Here is a 20,164-nt window from a genome sequence, read left to right on the forward strand (position 1 = left end):
GCATCAACAAGGCGTTTTGTCCCACAGAACTGCTGCTCACTGGATATTTTCTCTTTCTGGGACCATTCTCTGTAAACCCTAGAGATGGTTGTGGGTTAAAATCCCAGTAAATCAGCAGTTCCTGAAATACTCAGACCAACAACCATGCCACGTTCAAAGTCCTTTAAATCACCTTTCTTCCCCATTCTGATGCTCGCTTTGAACTGCAGCAGATCGTCTTGACCATGTCTACATGCCTAAATGCATCGAGTTGCTGCCATGTGATTGGCGGATTAGAAAATGTATATTGGACATGAAGTTCTATGTTACTGATTACTTTTGTAGAAAAAGATAGCTGAATTCATACATGAGGAAAATTGATGAGGAAATATCTCCAGCCTGACAGCTACCGATATTAGTGCCTGTTAAAGGAAAAAAAATAAAATAAAAACTGTGTCCAAACCAGATCGTATTTAACTTGATCACAGCAACAAAGTGACGTAGTGAACGAAGCCAGACCAGGAGGCAACAGGTTGGAGGATTTACAGCCAAAACCAGAACAAGGAGACATTCAAATATGGATTGGGAAGTGCAGGAACTCCTTTGAAAAAATGAACAAAAGTGAGGTGCAGCGCAAACTCTATAAGGTGAGTCTTGTATATTACAAGCCGTGAACAACTATACACAGCTGTGTTAGTGAGGAATGTAGCGGAAAGTGTGTTGCTGTCCGCAGATCAACAGTGAGTGTTCGAGCAAATATCAAAAAGCTCTTTTGCTTGAAATGCCCATCCCTAACATGTAGCTGTCTATCATTTCAAACACTGTTTTAAACCCTCTGCCCAAAATGTTTTCTCATCCCTTTTGATTTGTGAGACAAAAAACAGCAATGACTCATGTATTTTGGAGTGAACCTGAGGTCTCAGAAGCACGCCTACATGCTGGGTATGTTACAGTACACGATAGTCACCGTGTTGACACCAGGATCTCCTCTGACAGCCTTATTTCCCTCTTTGCAGAGATTTTGTAGGTGCAGATCTGTGTGTGTGTGAATTGAGAGCACAGCCCGGGCTGCCACGGCTCTCCCGCTCTGTGACACACAGACCGCTGAATGCGAACAAGTTGGTGCGTCATTAGGATTCGGATCAGGATGCTGTCTCAGTCGACACAAACCGAGGTGAATGAACATGTCTGTCTGCAGTGAGACATTCCTCTTTCAGGACCTGCCGTAACACGTCTGGAGGGAAATTGCTGAGAGTGACCTTTGTACTCGCCTGTTATCTATCTCGAGTATTTACCCAGATATTTTTTTAATCTCTTCTAAGGGTCCTCTGTCTCCGTCTTCTCGAGGAAGAATGAATGTCACTCGTAGATGTGCTTTGCAGCAGCGATATCGCCCTGATGCGATGTGAAAGATGCCACGAGTTCATGATAAACTCTCAGTATCATTGATTATTCACACAGATGCAGAAGATTGTCCTTGAAGAATGACTGTCTCTGCAGCGTTAGCAGCCAGTGTCACCCAGCACCCAAGTCATAATTTTGCTCGCGTGCAGAATTGCATCTGCAAGCATGACAACATTTTCAACACTCTGTATATCAATGAGGATTAAAACAACTCGTGTACGGATGGTGCAGACAGAATCTGCAGAATCTCCGTGTGAGGAAAAAGACCTAAAATTGGAGTACGGATGATAAAAACCTGTTACATTAAATTATTCGAAGTCCGACCCTGTGGAAGACAAGTTCTAAGCTGCAACTCAGCAAGATTGCTATTCCTCCCCCATAATCTATTTAACCCTCAGGGGAGCAGGAGAGGTATGAGCTAAATTAGTGTAATCTGAATGAGGTTTTCTTGAATATGGTGGTTTCAGCCAGTGAGGGATCGTATCCGCCTCTGGCCTCAGTGGCCTGACACACAATGAGGATATGACCATCCCAATCGATACAGCCAATCCCCCATGATTAGGTCATCCATTAGTTCACTTGATCTTTCGACCCTCTTGCATTGAATCTGATGAAAATGTAATCGTTCAATACTTCCTGGATGATTAGTCCAAATCCCCACGTCTCAAAGAGGAGGAGCAGGAGTGTTTTGATGCAGCGTATGCAAATAAATCCCGCTTTTGTATTTTGGTCATGGTGCCGGAGTCAGCGGGGACATCAACTCCTCGGCCTCGTCCCTTGAACATCAAGGCCCCCTCTGCTCCCTCTGATCCCCGGCTCTTTGCAGCCGTACAAACACCATGTTGTGAAATGCACGGTCACATACTGTGTCCTATGCAAAAAAGAAAGAAAAAAAAAAAACAGCTGGATGAGGAGAGACGCTGCTCTGGATGTGTCCTGAAAGCAAAATCAATCAGCAAAAAGGATTAGAATGAAATAACAACAATTAATGGGGCATTTTAACTTGTGTTCACATGTCTCGGCGCGATTACAGATGGGAGACGGAGTCAAAGATGAATTAGAAGAAGCACTAAATGAAATTCAGTTTGATGATAAATCAGTATCCCACTGTCAAGATCACGGTGTGAGAAAGGTCACCAGCTTTGAATCATTGCTCTGCGTGCACTAAAGAAGACGAAGGCCACGCAGAGGGGTGAATTTGATTTTCATAAACTTAAGAAAATTAATTAATCTGCAATTTTAAGAACATTTCCATTCCTCAGATGTGGAATCTCATTTTTGCATAACACAACAGCCATTTAATCTCCTTTTCTTGAGTCTTGTTTGCTGTGTATTGTGTGTTTTGTGTCTGCAGAGTGCTGTTCAACAAAGGATAACATATGTTATGACAGCTCTTTAGCTGTGAGCACAGCAACGTGTTTTCTTTAAATGTCCACTGGGGAAATCAATACCTTGTTTCAAGCTGAAATTGGCCAGTCAATGCAACACTCATCTGTTTCCAATGACAGTGAACAGTAGTTACTGGAATTATAATGTCAATTGTCTTTTGGTGGGTCAGGGATCGACAAACAATTAGCATCACTCATGAATGCATCAATTTATCTATCTCGTATCACTCTGTACACAGCATTCATTTATTCAATCCCAGAGCAATTACAGCCACCAGATGTACTTATTCCCTGAAGGCTGCTTCTTCAAGCAGCGAGGGTTATGAAGGAAGTTTGGAGATAAACTCACAAAACAAAAAGGAAAGAAGCAAATACAGTTAGATTTAGGTTGAACCAACCTGTCGCACTGAAAAATGGGAGCAAGTCACACAGTTTTGTCATGGTTTAGGTTTTCAGTTGTGTTCCGTGTTTTTCTGGGTTTTGGATTTGAGGTTCTTGGTTATTATTTGTGATTCTGGTGTTTATTTTAGTTATCTTTGTTGAGTGTTGTGTTTCCTGTTTGTCTTTAGTTCCTGTTCCTTGTGGTTTTGATTTGTTTCTTGTCATGTGATTGTTTTTTTGTGTTTATTCTTAGAGTTTCTGTGTTTTAGAAGTATTTGGTCCCTGGCTTCTACATACTACATGTGAATTTAGTATGTATTAGGCACTACATTCTACCTACTGCTTTTGCATTTAGTATGTAGAATGACTTTTCTGTTGGGTCTGTTTTGTAGTATACTACTCTGGTTTTCAGTCTCGGACGGCAGAGCTACAGATGAAGTATTTTTTTCATTTTGCCTTTGATATCATGATGACAAAACAATCTATGGGCAGATATCGCCATTTAGTTATTTTGATAATCATATCATAGCAGAATCATAATACTTGTTTTCTAATCTTACACCAAAAGTTATATTGTTTACTGAAAATAAATCTGAAAGGGATTTTTACTTTTTTTCAGCTGATGAAAAAACACTTCCATTTAATCCATGTATGGTTGAAAAGGGTAATTAATGTTTTATATGGGCTTTAATTAATTTGTAGGAGTAAACACCTCTTTTTCAATTAGAAGTGACAAGATTTACAAGTGTTTCTTTCTCATCATTTCACTTCTATCTCACGGATTATTTTACGTTAGTGTTGTTGTATTGTAGTTATAGTGCTGACTCATTCCAGTAGATGGCGGTAATTCACCGAAACCTGCCACCCCCAGAGACAAACAGCACTGGCGCTGTTAAGAACAGTGGCTGTTTTCCAAACCGTCTACTACACTAGCAGTGCCTACTATTTTGGCTGATATTCAGTATGTAGTAGTCAGTATACGAAAACTTGCAAAGTCTGCATTATACTGAAAATCCCCAGATGTCTTCCTGATCCAGGAAAATTTCTCAGGCTGTTTTCGAATTGGCATACTATACTAGCAGTGCCTACTGATTCGACCAAAATGTAGTATACAGTATGCAGTATGCGAACAAATGTCAGAGTTGTAGTATGAGAAAAACACCTGGATGAGGTTCTGAATCGGGAAAAATCCACAGTTTGCATCGGACCAGTCTGCTTCGCCTACTGTTACCCACAATGAAATGCGCCTGGTCCCATATCAGAAGTGAAAATGGCAGAGAGTGGAGCAACAACAACTGGAGTAGCAGAGGAATATAAATGTAAGAGCCATTTCTTTTTTATCTTTAAATCCTCATCATCTCCACCACTGAAAGTTAATATAAAATGCTGTCTCTGGTAATATATTTGCAGATAAGTTACTCGTGGTTTGCTTATTTTGTACATTTTCAATAAAGTTTTTTTGGGAAGAAAGTCAGCCGTAGCCAACTTCCGTTTTCTTCGAACTGAAGACCAGCATAGCATACTACAAAAATTAACCCAACTTAACAGTCATACTACATACTACTTTCATAAGCAGTATGTAGTAGGCGAATTCGAAAACAGCCTATGTATGCAACCGACCAGTCTACCTGGCAAACTGTTTCCCACAATGCACGGCGCCAACACTGTTTGTCTATGCGGGTGGCAGGTTTTGGTGAATTACTGCCATCTACTGGAATGAGTCTGCATTATAATTACAACACAACACTAACGTAAGACGGTTAATGAGATAGGAGTGAAGTAGAAGTGCGAAGAAACACCAGTAAATCTCATCACTTCCAGTTGGAAGAGTTGTTTACTTCTACTACATTAACGTCCACATAAACCACTAATTCACATTTTTAAAACCATACGTGGATTATATAAAAGTGTTTTTCCATCAGCTATAAAAAATAAAAAATCCCTTTCAGATTTTCAGTAAACGATATAACTTTTGGTGCAAGATTAGAAATCAAGTATGATGCTTCTGTTTGATATGATTAACAAAATAACTAAAATGTGGAGATCTGCCCATAGATTGTTTTGTACATTTATAATAAAAACAAAAAAAACCCCATCATCTGTAGGTTCGCTTCTGAAACTGGAAACCAAGGTAGTATACTACAAAACAGACCCAACAGAAAAGTCATACTACATACTAGAAGCAAAAGCAGTAGGTGGTATATAGTGCCCACCATATACAACATTCACATATAGTATGTAGTAGACAGTTTGGAAAATAGCCAGTTTGCCAGGTAGACTGGTCCGTTGCAAACTGAGAAATTTTCCTGGATCAGGAGGACATCCAGGGATTTTAAATAAACTGCAGATTTGGCAAGTTTTTGCATACTGGCAACTACATACTGAATTTCAGCCAAAATAGTATGCACTGCTCGTGTAGGCGGTTTGGAAAACAGCCGCTGTGTTTGTTTTAGTTCTCCTTGTGTTTCCCTCCAGGTTGATTGCCCCTCATGAGTTTCACCTGTGTCTTCTTTCACACCTTGAGTTGATTACTCCCCTGTGTATAAAGCCTCTGTGTTCCTTGTGTTCTTGGTCAGTTCATTGTGTTGCTATCTGCTGTCACCAGTTGTATCCTTGTGCTCTGTGCCTCTGTGGTTTATCAGTAAGTTCTTGAGCTTTGGATTTTGAGTTTAGTTTAATTAAACATTTTTAGTTTCATCTGCATTTGCCCCTCCCCCTGGATTTTATGACAAGTTTTAGCATGGCAGCCATAATCAATGAATGAAGATGAGTAAGATTTGTAATTTGAATGTATCAATTGAAAGGTTACAATAGCAGTGGAAATCCCCCACTCTTCCTAAAAAAAGTTACATTGCTCAAAATTAACCATAAAACACCAAACAGTGTTAGCCACTGGGATAAAAAAAAATCAGTAAAGGTTGTTTGCTAACTGGTTTAGTTGGCACAGAGAAATATGTAACAGTAGAAGTAATAAAACAGTTGAAATCACTTTGCTCAAGGCAGCATAGGAAAACTTCCCCCATCAAAGATAGAAAAAACAATGCTACAACTAGCATAAATGGAAGGTTTGTGACTGGAGTTTTTAGCTTAAGGTTTTGGATAAACTGTTGCAAGGTAAACCAGTTAGCTAAAAGATGTTTAAGGTCTCATAATTGTTAGCCAGCAGTTGATAGTAGGCTAGCAGTAACATACAGAAAAGTTGATGAGGAGAGACAAGAGAGAAGATGAAGAAGGAAGTAGTAATTGCTAAAACGCTGAGTCATAGCTAATAGCTGTAACAACAAGAGTGAAGTCAAGGCAAAAAAAAAAAAACATTGGCTAAATCTTTAAAAGTATTTGTGGGCAACATTTTTTCCAGAAGCACATGATGTAGCTCTGTATAAAATTGTGTTAAGCTAAAGGAGTGTGGGCGTAGCTAAAAACCATCACATATCAATAGATTAACATTAAGATACATCTAAGTAATGCCTGAACAGCATCTTTAGCTTAAAGTAGCTGTTGTTGACCTAGCTTAAAGCTGACCTCAAGAGAGCTAATTCTGGCTAAGTAAGTGTGTACAACTCACAACCGTTTAGCTACATGGTTGAGTAAGCAACAAAGCTAAAGAGTAGACCGGCTGAAATGTAAGCTTAATTTATTGTTTGAGTTGTTTACATGTTTCAGCAAAATGTCTTAGAACTGTTAGCTATTGGGGGATACCTCCTTAGATGGTGCAAACTAGCATGTGTCAGTAAATTAGCACTAGCATTGATAAAATTAGACAAATTGGTAAACAGTACAGCTTGTTAAAAGTAGCAGTTGTGATGTTGAAAGAGCTAATCAGCTAAGAGCTGAAAGAGCTAATATTGTGTTCAGCTAAGATGTGCAAATTCTGGCACTGAACCGTATCATCAGCCAAATATTGAACTAGGTTAACGTTTACACTAAAGAAAAGGTTAGCTATAATTGTCTTTAAAGATTATTACAGGAAGATTAGGGCACAGCACAAGCTGTAAAAATGGTAAGCTAACAAAAAGATCCTCTGCATATATCAACAAACTACCAGTAGCCAAAAGAAGTGGTCACAGCTAATAAACTAGCTAGGTGAATAAGCTAACAAACTCAGTCTGGCAAAGTAAGAATACAATGAAAAGTCAGTGACATATTTAAACACTATAAGCTAGATTAAGGAGTTAGCATGTTAGCTCAGTTAGCTCTTGTCACAAATTAGCCGTATGAGTAGCTTAGATGGCTAAAAACAGTTTATGTAGTAAGCTAATAAAGATGTTTACTAGCTAAAGACAGATGCTTACCTGACTAAACCACCTTGGATTATTTAAACACATTAAAAACAATCCATTTAGGATTTTTAGCTAGCTTCATATAGCACCCTGTTACAATATATTTTAAATGAACAAAATATACATTGTGTAGGCCATTTTCTGTAGCTTCCGAAGGAGTCAGAGCAACAACTCTTCATGTAACTGAAGGTGTGTGGAAGCTAATGTTATGCTAACGTGATTATGCTCAGAGGTCATGTGTTATCAAAGCTCCATGAGCTGCTTCATTCTCCCCTCACTGTTTTGCTTGTTAGTCTGTGAACAAAGAGACCCATTAAGAGGCGTGTCGCCAGGGAGCAGATAACAGTAGACCAGGTGAGCGGAGGTCACGGCATCCTGATGAAGGAGGATTGGTGGAGTGGGGGTCAGAAGGGGGTGGAGGAGATGAAATGGAGGCACGGCGGTTAAACGCCGGGGCCGGGCGAGGGTTCCTCTGGGAACGGCACACGAAGGGCCACATCACCTCGGGCATCTCCTGGACCGCACATGATTGATGGGGAAGAGCTGACGAGCCGAGCTCCCAATGTCACTCTCCAATTAAATAACTCTCAGCGCTGAACTGCTCCCTCCCCCTCCTCCCTCATCTCCTCCCTTTCACCTCTCCTCACACTCCCTGTGTCCACCTTTAACTCCTTATTTAGTCCAGCTTTCTTACCTACTGTGGGCTGATTCTCACCTCACTGTTGTTCTGCGTCTCTAATTTCAGCTTTGCTAACTGCTTTCCCAGGTATGACAGACAGAGGCTGCTCTTTCTATTAGTTTGGGTCATTGCTCCCTTCCTAAGTGACAGAGCAGGGGGAGACAAAAGGAGGCTTGTGAAATGAATCTGTCTTAAAAATGCAAATAGGGGAGAAAGCTGTGGGTGAGTCGTATGAATAGATGTGATGTTTTCTAAAATAAGAACAGGTGTCGGGTGTTGGGTGAGGAAAAAAGAAGCGTTAACTTTAAACACACATGCATTTAAAGAAGTGTAAGCTGTTAACACTTAGTCTGTGCAAATGCATGCATTAATAACAGAAAATGCTGTATGTGTACTGTCTCTAATTAGGACATAACTAATAGTGTTTGGTAGAAGTTTGGAGAGGGCAGCACCACGCTGCATTTTCCTGTCACAACAGAATCTCAGTTTGCAGCTAATTGGGAGCAAACAAACACAAATTGAAAGAGAAACTAATTTCTTTTTAGAAATAAGGGTTTGTTTAAAGAAGTCAATCTGTGGAGTGTGAATGAAAGAAAGGAACAAAAGAGTGTCACATTAACCCTTTCATTTTTTTTTTTACTGGCAGATTTAATTAATTCTCAAGGTGAAGTAGGGTGTTTAAATTCCTCTCAGTGTTTTATGGTGTCAAGAATTTTGTATTGATTTTTCCTCCTCACAAGCAATCATTTAACAGTACACATGCCATCTGCTGCCAAAAAACTTGGCAGGTTCGGAAAGATCCGGCTCTTCTTTTTCTTGATGCCAAAACGCTGCGTGTGTTATTTTGGCTCTCTCTGAGCTTCAACTTATTTTTGGTCAAACTCTTCTCCGATAAACCAATCTTCAGTCAGAGGATGAGATCGTTTTTTTTTTTTTCCTTCTTCATCTCCTCCTCATCTTAAGTCCGGTGCTCCTCGATTCTGCTCCTGCTCCTCCTGCTGCTGCTGCGCGTCCCCCTGTTGCCTTTTTAATGTAAGAGAGAGATAGATACATAAACCCAAAACCCTGCAGCTGGGGTTCCCTGCACAGAGGCGGCACTGCGCAGGATTTACGAAGAAAGGGAGCGAGATAGAGGAGAGGGAGAGTGTGTGTGAGTGTGTGCGTGTGAGTGTGTGTGTGTGTGAGGGAGAGGGATCAGACTTGCCACATCCCTGCCAAGTGCGAGAGCATTTTACGCGCGATCCAGCCACCGATCTCCAGCCTCACTGCTCCTTTCCATCAGGACTAATTCCACCGTGAAACTTTTCAACTCTTATTCCCACACACGCAGATTTCCTCCGAGAGGTGTGTGAAGAGGGGAAAAAGCTACAACTTTTAGCAGCAGACCGCATCTGCACGGCGAGGAAGTTATCCCCCCTTCTTTTGGTTTGGTGAGTGATCTTTCTGGGTTTCGTTGCTCTCATGTTGTAGTCGACATGGTTCCCTGCGGTACATGTGTGGCATGATATGATGTGTTTTACGTGATGTGTGCATTTTTTTTTTTGTATTTCTTGGTGTGTTTGGTGATTAGTATTCCGTGGACACAGGTTTCCTGCGGCGGTCGCTCACAGTGATTTTTAGTGGCGGTGTTTCCGAGCTGCCTGACTCCCATCATGCGCTTATTTTCCACCTCCTCTTCTCCCCTCTGTTTTTCTTTCGCGTTATTCCTCCAAACCCTGAAGTTTAATATCGATCCGTGTTAATGACTCGTGTGTGTGTGTGTGCGTGTGTGTGTTTGTATCACTCAAATCGATTGGGAACAGGTGCATTGTGCGAACTTTTTCCTCTCCCCTCTCGCTGCATTGTGCAGGTGTTGACAGCTAATGCGCAATGATTGATACTTAACAGCAGGGTCACAGCAAGTCAGGTCACGATGGCCGAAGGGTAGACTTGCTGATTTACGCCGCAAGGAGCCCGCGTCATTTTTTTTATTTTTATTTTTTAATATAAATAAATAAATCTGCGTGTTTCTTTGAAGTTACGAAAAACTGCAAGATAGGTTAAAAAAGGAAAAAAAAAAAAAACCTAGTGGAAAAAAAAAATGTGAATGCACTCCAACATGTGTGCAGGAAATCCGTGCAACTAATGACTGCAGTGGGAGCAAGTGCAAGCAGAATGTTCTTCTTTGTTTAAAGGACAAACAAAAGATGACATACGGATCAATAGAGAATAAATTGACTTATGGAGGTGGATTTTTTTTTCTGCAGGGGAGGTTTATTTTACGCTTAGAATCAGGCAGGTTAGAAATGTCTCAGTGCATGAGGATAAAAAGAAATGTGACCAGAAAAAAGACCGACAATTCAGCTAAAGAGGACATTTTTGAGTCTTTAAAGCTGTAAACTCTCTTTCCTGTCCTCCTTGAAGCCCTCACAAACCATCAGGAGCTTTGTAAATCATATCATGGAGCTGTGGGATATTTTTGCTTTTGGGAGTTCAGCAACTTTTAAAGTGAAAATGTATTTTTTTTCAAACGACAGAAATGACTCATAGTCACATGTGTTTGTTTTTGGTTCAGTCGTTTGAATTTCCCAGGTTTTTTTCGCCCCCCCTGGAAGGAGAGGCTCAGGATTTGTCTGCGGCTTAACATCGCAGCAGAATCCTCGCTTTCACATTTCTGAACACTTCTGAATTTCTTCTCCTCAGGCCTCGCGTTGAACCCTCCTCACATGTTGCTTGTGTCTCTTCATCACTTGAATCTGAATGAACAAGCTCCTGTGTCCACTCTGAATGTACTCATCGCCTGTATGTGACCTTGAGGACCCAACATCCAGGAACCCTGTTGTGTTTTTCTTGAATTTCCTGGAAAGACACAAACAAAAACCTGAACTTTCAGGGAAGAATCACCTGAGTGCTGTGATTCCATCTCCCTGCTCACACGCTGCTTGTTCTTTTTTCGTGAAATGAGCTCAGGACGGCGCTTTAAAGCCCGATCTTCCTGCAGAATCTCCTCCGAAGCATCGTCAGCCTTTATGAAGCGTCTCAAAGCGTAATTAACTTACGAGCGCAGCAGTTTGTGTTGTTTGTTCTGGCCCATGAGTGAGGGCACGTACACAATGATGGAGGAGAATATGGATCAGGGGAAGCGTGTGATTGGTTAGCGAGCTCTGTAGCACTGGTAATCCTGTTGTGAGACTGGCAAATGGGATTAGAACACAGTGTGTGTAAGAGAAACAGAGCCTGGGGATGACTGCAAGGCTTCTACATTCACAGATTTTCACTTTATTCTGGCGAGGCCTGAAGACAGGTCCCGACAGGGAGTCAAGTGTGGACTTTCTTTGAGATTTTCCCCCAGAAGTTGATATTTTGTGACTGATATTTGAATATTTCGAGAAAAGAAGTCGTTTTCTCTCCAGGCTGAGGAACTAAGTGAAGCATTGAGAGCATTTGGCAGCGAAAACACAGCCAGAGCTTCAAGTTAGAGGGCTGAAACTGCCTCAAAAAGAAAAATAATAGACAGTTTAATAACCACACAATGCTTTTTTTTTCCCCCTCCAGTTCGCCCTTTTCTTCTACATTCTTCCTCGTTATTTGCTCCTCAGTCACTCAGCGACTTCAGGCCTGCTGTAAAACAACTCCCACCGAGCGAGATGATCCATCACAGGCATCACAACCCCTTCATTTCTTCCCCCTGAAGTTTCCATTGTGGCTCGAGTCAAGTGTTTTCATGTCACTCTGCTGGCTGTCAATCACCTGACTCCAGCGAGGATGGGGAAAAAAGGCCCCTCGCCACGTTCAGCTCTTTGTGTTTTTGTGTCTTTAGCGGCTAATTTCAAGCTAGATTTGACGCTTTAATTTTTAAACTGATTAACAATTAAAATAGAGAAAAACTCATCCCCCTGCAGCATGAATTACTGAATAATACGACAAATCAACTCGACAGTAAATCAGTAGAAACTAATTTCATAACAAGCCGATATCTGCACTATCGAGCTCATGCCACAGCCACATTATCTCAACCCTGCATCTGACTCCGTCTCCTCCAGTGTTCGGGGTTAAATGAAACGAGACGTGCTAACTGACCCTCCGTTCGCCAGTTTTTTTTCCCCCACATTTCCCACAAAAACCACCGCTGCAACCTGCCTTCACAAGTCGTGCTGCCCCGCAGCCAGATCTGCTCCACTTTCCACCTCGACCGTTAAATTGTCATGCGGAGGCTGTGACTTTGGATGTGTTTGTCTGTGCTGGTTCATGTGGAGCAGACGTAACGTGAGAGCGCATTGTTTTCCTTCAGAAAGTTTCCTGCCGAGCGGCTTGTTTGCTTTTTTTTGCACCTTGATAGCGAAAGAATTGCTTTGAGGTGTCTCTAAATAAACCCCCATGTCTGAGATGTTGCTCACAAACACCGAGGTGTCTGCAGAGGTGACAATCCGCGTTGTTGTGATTTGCATGGTGCTAATTATTAGCGCAGGGTAATGACTTTGCTTTGGCAAAAGTACAACTAATCACTTCCACAGGATGCATGCGGTGCTGTTTTTATTTTGCTGCTGGGGGTGGAGGAAGGAGAATGAGATTTGGAGAATGTGTGTGTGGGAAGAAAAAGAGGTCACTTTATGCCAAAGCAATTACCTTCCTCACGGAGGGCGCTGCCAATAGTTAGCGTAGAGAGGGAGCGAGACGGAGAGGTCAGAGAGGGGATAAATAAACGTGCGGTCAAGTGGATAGTTTTTGGAACGTCTGAGGAGAGCTCTCCAAATATGTGAGTCAAAATTTTACAACAATTTGGTCGTTTTTAACATTTTCTAACCTTTTTCTCTGGGGTTACATCAATCTGACTTTTTAAGTCTCAATACCAACACTGATACTGATCCTGTCTGATACCACTATTAACCAACATTCTCTATTTCTTCATATGCAGATGACACTGAGATTTAAGTTTTGAAAACTTCAGGCTTCACAGCTTTTTTGCCAAAATGAAATACAGATGTGCAGTCCAGTGTTTCGTTATTACCTTTCTGGAAATTTGTGGGTCAAAATTTTACCCTCAAGGTTACAAAGATTTTGAGCCATTTTAAACATTTTCTTACTTTTTTGTCTCAGGATGTGCCAATCTGACCTTTTAAGACTAAGTTCTCGTATCAATACCTTGGCTTTAGTACTTACTGTGACCGATACTGTTCAGGTCTGGTACCATCAATCCAACGTCTTCTACTACTTTATATGCAGACGATTCTAAAACATAATTTTTGGCAACATTTTTTTTAACTGTGTAAAACAAAATGAAATGAAAAAAAAGGTTGGTCAAATGTTTCGTTTATGAAAGATCTAGTTGTAGGGATGGGTTCCGACCAAATTCTGTCAAAAGTACCAGGTATCGATTCAAGTAAAATCAAAAGTTAACAAATTTAAGTAACTAAACACATCCTTGTGACTAGGAGGGAGTTGGAGCGGAGTTAATTTTTATGCAGAACATGAACACAGCATTGCGAGGTTATGTATTGAAGAATAAATATGTTAAATTATAAAAAAAAAATTTAATTATCAAACAAGTTAAACCAATTGCTATTTTTTTGCCATAAAAACACTTAAAAGTACTGAAAATTGGTACCGGTGAGTACGGCTATCGATTGCAAGGTACCGGGCATTGGAACGGTATCGTTTCAAATGTGAAAGGTACCCATCCCCATCTGATTTAAAGAAAAGCTCTTGAAAAAGTAACAGGCAAAATTTCTGATGATATTGCACGACTATTCCACGACAACAAGATTACATGGTTTAAGAAAACTTTCAACTTTTATTCCCCGGATGCACAGACCCGACCTATTAAGTCCCAAAACCTGGGCTTAAGTATTGGTTGAGAATGATACTGATCTGATCGGATCTGACACCAGTATTAATTTAACATTATGTATATCTTTATATGCAGACGATTCAGAGGTTTACGTTTCTTCATCTTCGGCCTAATCTAACGATATAAACAGAAAAACATGGAGTCGTTTTGTACTCAGAATATCTCCTTTAAGGCGATCTCATAAAATTGATTAAACAATTATGTTGCTTTAGAAATTCTCTATCCTTTTGTAGTGATGGACCAATCTGACTGTTGAACACCTCATACCTGGGCTTTCATATCGGTTAATACTATATTGATCTGATACCAGTATTAACTTAACATTCTCTATTTCTTTCTATGCAGATGATATTCAGAACTATGTTTGGCAACTTCAGGCTTTTCAAACTTTGTAAATCAACAAGTCTTATAAATGGATTTATGCATGTGTAAATGTTAACCCGTTAACTTCACTGAAGTAGCACATATCAGAAGTTGACGTCAGAGTTGTTGGCAAAAAAACATATTTTATGCTGTTTTGGCTCTGCCTAACCAGAAATAAGCATAACTACTGGCACTGATGACCTCAGAGTATAGAACAGAGTAGACTAGATCAGCCCAATGTCACCAGTCTAATCTTTTGTGTCTGTATTGGACTGACAAATGATACCAGGATTGGATCAGGTGTTCCTACTTTATGGCAAAGCGTTTGGGATGTACATTAAAAATTGAGGCTGTGAGTCTAACCAGCAGCAGAAGCACTGAGGCCTCCGTACATGGGGCGCCTACTTGACCATCTCTCTTTGAGCCAAACTCTTTGTTCCACATCGAATCAGACGCTCGTATCATGAATTTCGTGTAATTGCTCAACCACTCCACACAGCTGCGATGTGTTGTGACATAAAGAACATTATCTGTCAGCGGATGCTTTTCTCTGCTTTGACATGTCTTCATGTTCAGGCATCTTGGGGGATCTGTCACGGCATGACGGCGAAGAGACACATCCTCCCCCCTCCCTCCGTCATCCTCGTCTTCTCGCATGTGCGCGGCGGGCCCTGCTCTGTGAAACAGACTGCTGGGAGTAGAGGTCAGGAGCAGCCGGGGCCATCACGCTGCTGACAGCTCAGATTTATTTTTAATCTGGGGTGATGAGAGCTCGCCACACAGATCATGTGGCTTGTTAGTGTTGAGTGGCGAGCCCCGGCACCATTCCGGTTATGATCTTATACAAAGAAAATGTGACAAAATGATGACCTTGGTGAGGTGGAGCTCGGATAATTGGGAGCCAGACGGACGGACGGGGTTTGATTGTTATTCCTTGTGTGAAATGTCTTTGCTGATGCGCTCTGGAGAGTCGGGTCACCTCACCTCCATTAACACCTTTAACCTCCTGAAAAGTGAAGGACTTTTTGTTGATTCTGTAACTTATCTATTGTCCAACCAATTTCTGTACAATTGCTGCAAAAATGTCATTATCGTTGCATCAGGAAGCACATTACTCCCTGTCGAAAGTGACTGCGGTCACACAGGCAATTTTGCTGACACCACTTTCTTTCTCCTCTGTGTCTTTGTCTCACTGTCTTTCTCTGTCTGTCTCTCTTTTCTGATAGGTGCCAATTATACAGCCGGTGTGTTGAGGCCGGCTGACCCTCTTTAATGCCAACTCCCCGGCTCCAAAGTGAAGGGAATTACCCCGCTCTTAGTCTCCAATCAAGAAAAGAAAAAGAAAAGCAACACAGCAAAATGCAGAGCTTGACTCTTCTGCAGCGGGTCTGACTGCTCTGGCTGCCTGGTGAAGCTCAGGGTCAGGACTGTGTGGATAAAACCCCCTCGAGGGTTTTGACATTTCAGCCTCACTGTCTTTTTTTAGTGTTCGCTCCTTTTCTGGCCTCGCTGCGTTTCCTTTTTTTTTTTTTTTTTTTTTGGGAGAGCGCCCAGATGATGGGGTGGTGTCGCTCAGGCGTGTGCAGAACCCTGGCTCTCCTGGCGCTCCTGTTCCCCCTGTGGGAGAAAAAAGGGGGCTGCTGGGGGCTGAACCTTCCCGGCTCTGGGGATCTGGAGAAGTCCCCGCACTCTGATCCAGACCCTTGGGAGGTCCTGCACAGGAGCAAACGCAGCTGGGTATGGAACCAGTTCTTCGTTTTGGAGGAGTACACAGGAAATGAGCCACTGTATGTCGGCAAGGTAAGCGATCTGTGACTGTTAATGGAGCGGCGTTTGCACGGCTTAATGTGTCCTTACATGCACAAGGAACACAAAGAAAAAACCCATGATGGAGTGAGCCTCACATACCCTATTTATGCACATCCAGCTCCTGTTAATGCACCTGTTCAGTGATACACATATCAATAACCTCTTAGCATAATGACCTACAAAATCTAGGACACACAAGTGTTTTATTCGAGCTGCACATTTCCCTGTGCCCTATATAAAGTGTTAAACAAATGAAAACAGCAAACACAGACAGTGTAGGCAGAAAAGTATTCTGCATTTATTCCATCCAGGCTCAAGTACGTGCTCGTACAAATGTGCCGTCAGACTTTGGAGGACGTCGTGCAGACGTGACAAGGTAATTTGCATCCCAATCATTCCCCAGAAAAGGTGCATATTACTCAAACGTGTCTTTGCAAAGTAGGTGTTCTGCCAGGGTACAGGGCCGATAGATCAAAGTAATGCGTGTTTTGGCAGATAAACAAGTATGAAACCCCCCCAATGACACAAATGGCAGAGTTAACGTGAGGCTACGCCGACAAAGTGACTGATGGTGCGTTTCTGAGATACAGTAACGCTGCTGTTCTATTATGCATGACTTTCCCTCAGGTGGAAGTGGATGCGGACTGGTGCATGAAGTACTTCACTTACTTAAAAAAAGGAATACAGTCGCTTCAACCTGTAGTTCATTTTATACATAAAGCACACAACAAACAGTACTTTAAATACTGAAGTGAACACACCTGAAACACTGAAATATAAACTCTTTTTCAGCATTTATAAACAGAAGAATACTGTTAATACATGCTTTATAAACTGGGTATTACAACTTTATAACATGGTGTGAAGAAATATGTCATTCATCCATAGAAGACGGTCCATTTTAGAGAACTGGGGTCAAAACCTATTTTTATTAACGTTCCCGTTTTTCAAAATCAGAAATTTTGATGATGTTTGACTCTGGTACTCTTTGCTGTTGCCCTCCCTGCCTTTGTTTTGTTATGTATACCTATAGAGGAAAGGAGAAATGTGGTCTCACTACTCTCACATTTAATGTATGCAAAAGAAAAAGAAGAAGTGTGCTCTCCCTGTCTTGGCATTTAATGTATGCAGATGGATGTGTGAGGGAGTGTGCTCCCCCTGCCTTGGCTTTTCAGGTTAGCATCTCAAAGAGAAGATTGTTGTGCTCTTCCTGCAGCTTTAAATGTAAGCAAAACAAAAATTGGAGTAGTGTGCTCTCCCTGCCTTGGCCTAATCCGCATGTAGAAAAGGAGGGGTGTACGGCACCTGCCTTTGCTTTTAATGTGTGCATATGAAAGAGAGGGGAGATGTGCTCTCCCTACCTGGGCTTTTTTATTTGTAAATGGAGAGGTGGCGTGTACCCTCCTCACCTTGGAATTCAGTCTTTATATGAAAAAGTGAGTGGGTGTGCTCTTCCTGTTTTGGCTTAATCCAGTGATTCGCAGGGGTATGCTTAGTGACATAGGGAGAACACCAAAAATTAAAATTAAAATGTGATTTGAAATCAGCCTGATTACATTTTGAAAATGGTTTATGACATAGGCAAAAGTCTGAGATGCCTGCTCACATTGCCAAAAATTATTGATTGGTTGATACCCGTGGGTGTTACTTTTTCCGGTTTCCTGGTTTTATCACCCAAAATGGATAAATGGCTAAAACCGGGAAATTTCCCAAAAGTTAACTGGTGGTTCTCCCTGGAAATGCTGGTTAAAAAAAACAAAACTATTTTTGAGAAATGATTCACGTAAAGAGATTTTGTATTTGTCTGTGATGCATCCTAAATGTGGGAGAAAGGGGTGGTGGCAGGCTTAGAGAAACATTTCTTTTTCTTGTTCTCCCTGCCTTAGCTTTTCAGAAAAGCATATGACGCAAAGGGAAAGTGTGCTCTCCCTGCCTTTGCTTTTAATGTATGTGTATGAAAAAGAAGGCAGGTGTGCTTTTTTTTTGCCTTGGCTTTTCATGTTTGGCTTTAAAGATAGAGAAAGTGTGCTCTCCCTGCCTCAGGTTTTGGCATTCCACATAGGCATGTGGAGGGGAAATATTTCATCTGTTTGACAAAAATCTGCCGTGTTAGAAACTGAATAAGTAAGACTTTAAAAAGTTGACAGTAGATTTTTTTGCCTTGATAAATGTGGTGAAGTGGAAGGGGAGAGTTGCAAAGAAAAGAACTTTCAATGAAAATGATCCTTCAGAATGTCCTCACATAAAACCTCGCTCCACAAACGAACCACAGCTGTCAAAAATAGATAAAACTGAAGCAATCGTCTGCTGAATAAAGTCCAGCAAAGCAGAATAAAACTGAGTCGTAAGCATCTGTAGTACGTCTTTCTTTGTCAGATCTCATTAACTTCCATATTACGAGCCTTTCTATTTTGGAAAATCGTATGTAATATTGTTGGTTTCCCCCCACAGTGCTCGGTATACACAGAGATTTCAGCACCGCTGTCTGAATGGACAGCTCCTGCCTGTTAAAGCGGCTCTTGTGTGTGCTGTGCGGGGCCAGATGGGTCTTGGATTGGTCTCCAGATCCCTGTTATCTTGGAGAATTTTCTGGTCTTATTATTAAATTAGTTTTCATCTTTTCGCTCATCTGCAGGATAATCACTCTCATCTGCATGTATTTGCCGGGTCTGCTCTCACAAGCCCATTTCCTTGCTGTCTCTGAACTGGATTAGCGTCTCCAGCTGGAATTAGGATACATTTCACTGTCCTATTGTTCTCCTTCTCTGTTTTTTGCCAGAGGGCTGTCGGAGGAAACGCTTTAAATCAGAATGAGCCTTTTTGTGACACTGCTCGAGTTCACACCAGGGTCATTTCTTGTCCGCGTGTCCCTCGTTTCTGAAATTCTGTCTTATGTGATCTGTTTGTCCCAGAATCTCGACTAAATCTGACTTTTGAACATCTGTTTTCAGATTCAGCAGTTGTGTCCTTGTCCTGCATGTGTGGCCTGTTTGAAAGTTGCAGACGAGAAGCCGGTGCAGTAGAGAGGGATTTTCAAGTGCCTCTTTTCTTTTACACATGCTCGTATATGATTGCTTTTCTTGTTAGTAAATCCCAAAGGACCTGAGTGAGCTGATTACTTATTCATAGATATGTGGAGATCTGCTTATCCACATGGAATATACACAAACTCATTTTGCAAACCTCTTTTTTTTTTAACAGGTAGGCGTTTCATTTCTCCACATTTGTGCGCTGATTGATCTTTATTTTATCTGGCAGTCGTAGATTGAGCCAGCTTTGGAAACAAACAATCGCAGGAAGCATTAAAAAGCCTCCAACAGCTCCATCCTTACATCTGACCTCATGCCCCAGTTCATTCGAAACATTTCAGGAATGTGAAATCAGATTCATTTACTCCCCGCAGGCGCAAGCAGACATCCCCTGGAGCTTGTGAAGCTGTCACGTCGTTTGTACCCTGAGATCACAGTTGTCAGAAAGTGTGTTTGCTTGCTATCACAAGGGCATGCTGCGAAAAGTCCAAGCGGGACGCTGTGACCTCAGTTTGAGCGACATAAAAGGTCACGTCATGCCAGGGAAATGACCTCACTACGAGTGAATTCTCCATGAAGCTTCAGACAGGAAAACACTGCAGCCGAAGCCCATTTTTCATACTCAGCTGTAAAATTTCAGCAGGTGATGACATGAGGTGTAATTGCCTTTGTCAGATGTTTCTAATGTGGCGAACAATAGGAATCTGTGTCCAGACAATGGCGCACCCGCTGCACAATTTCGGTCATTTATTTAGCTGGAAGCGAAGGCGAAACATGATACAGTTGGTGGAAAATGGAAAGTCATCACTTTGGCCTCTCTGCTCTCTTTGCATCTGCAGTCTGCTTTGCTTTAATGCATTCTGTCAGATTCTGAATTTCACAACCAAATGTCTCATTATGCCTTGGCACTCTGCCTCGGGTAAGTGTACTGGCCTGGAATCAGCTGCAGTCACATCAAGCCGGTGGAAACATACATTAAAGAAAAAAAACTCCCTAAACCACACAGGCTTCCGCTGTAAACTGGT

At 41.6% G+C, this 20,164-nt stretch overlaps 1 protein-coding gene across 1 annotated transcript in view; it reads left to right on the forward strand.

The window, feature by feature from the left end:
* The first annotated feature begins 5,733 nt into the window (after nt 1-5,733).
* Nucleotides 5,734-20,164, forward strand: part of LOC141807321 (cadherin-7-like) — a 165,926-nt gene continuing 151,495 nt past the window's right edge. The window contains exons 1-3 of the mRNA XM_074693242.1: nt 5,734-5,793; nt 9,442-9,541; nt 15,528-16,101. Of these exons, the coding sequence (XP_074549343.1) occupies nt 15,856-16,101 (246 nt within the window). The 5' untranslated portion in view covers nt 5,734-5,793; nt 9,442-9,541; nt 15,528-15,855. The remainder of the gene's footprint in view (nt 5,794-9,441; nt 9,542-15,527; nt 16,102-20,164) is intronic.

This window comes from Halichoeres trimaculatus, unplaced genomic scaffold (genome assembly GCF_033239565.1).
Source record: "Halichoeres trimaculatus isolate MK-OKI-2021-1 unplaced genomic scaffold, fHalTri1.1 fHalTri1_scaffold_18, whole genome shotgun sequence".
Lineage (NCBI taxonomy): Eukaryota > Metazoa > Chordata > Actinopteri > Labriformes > Labridae > Halichoeres > Halichoeres trimaculatus.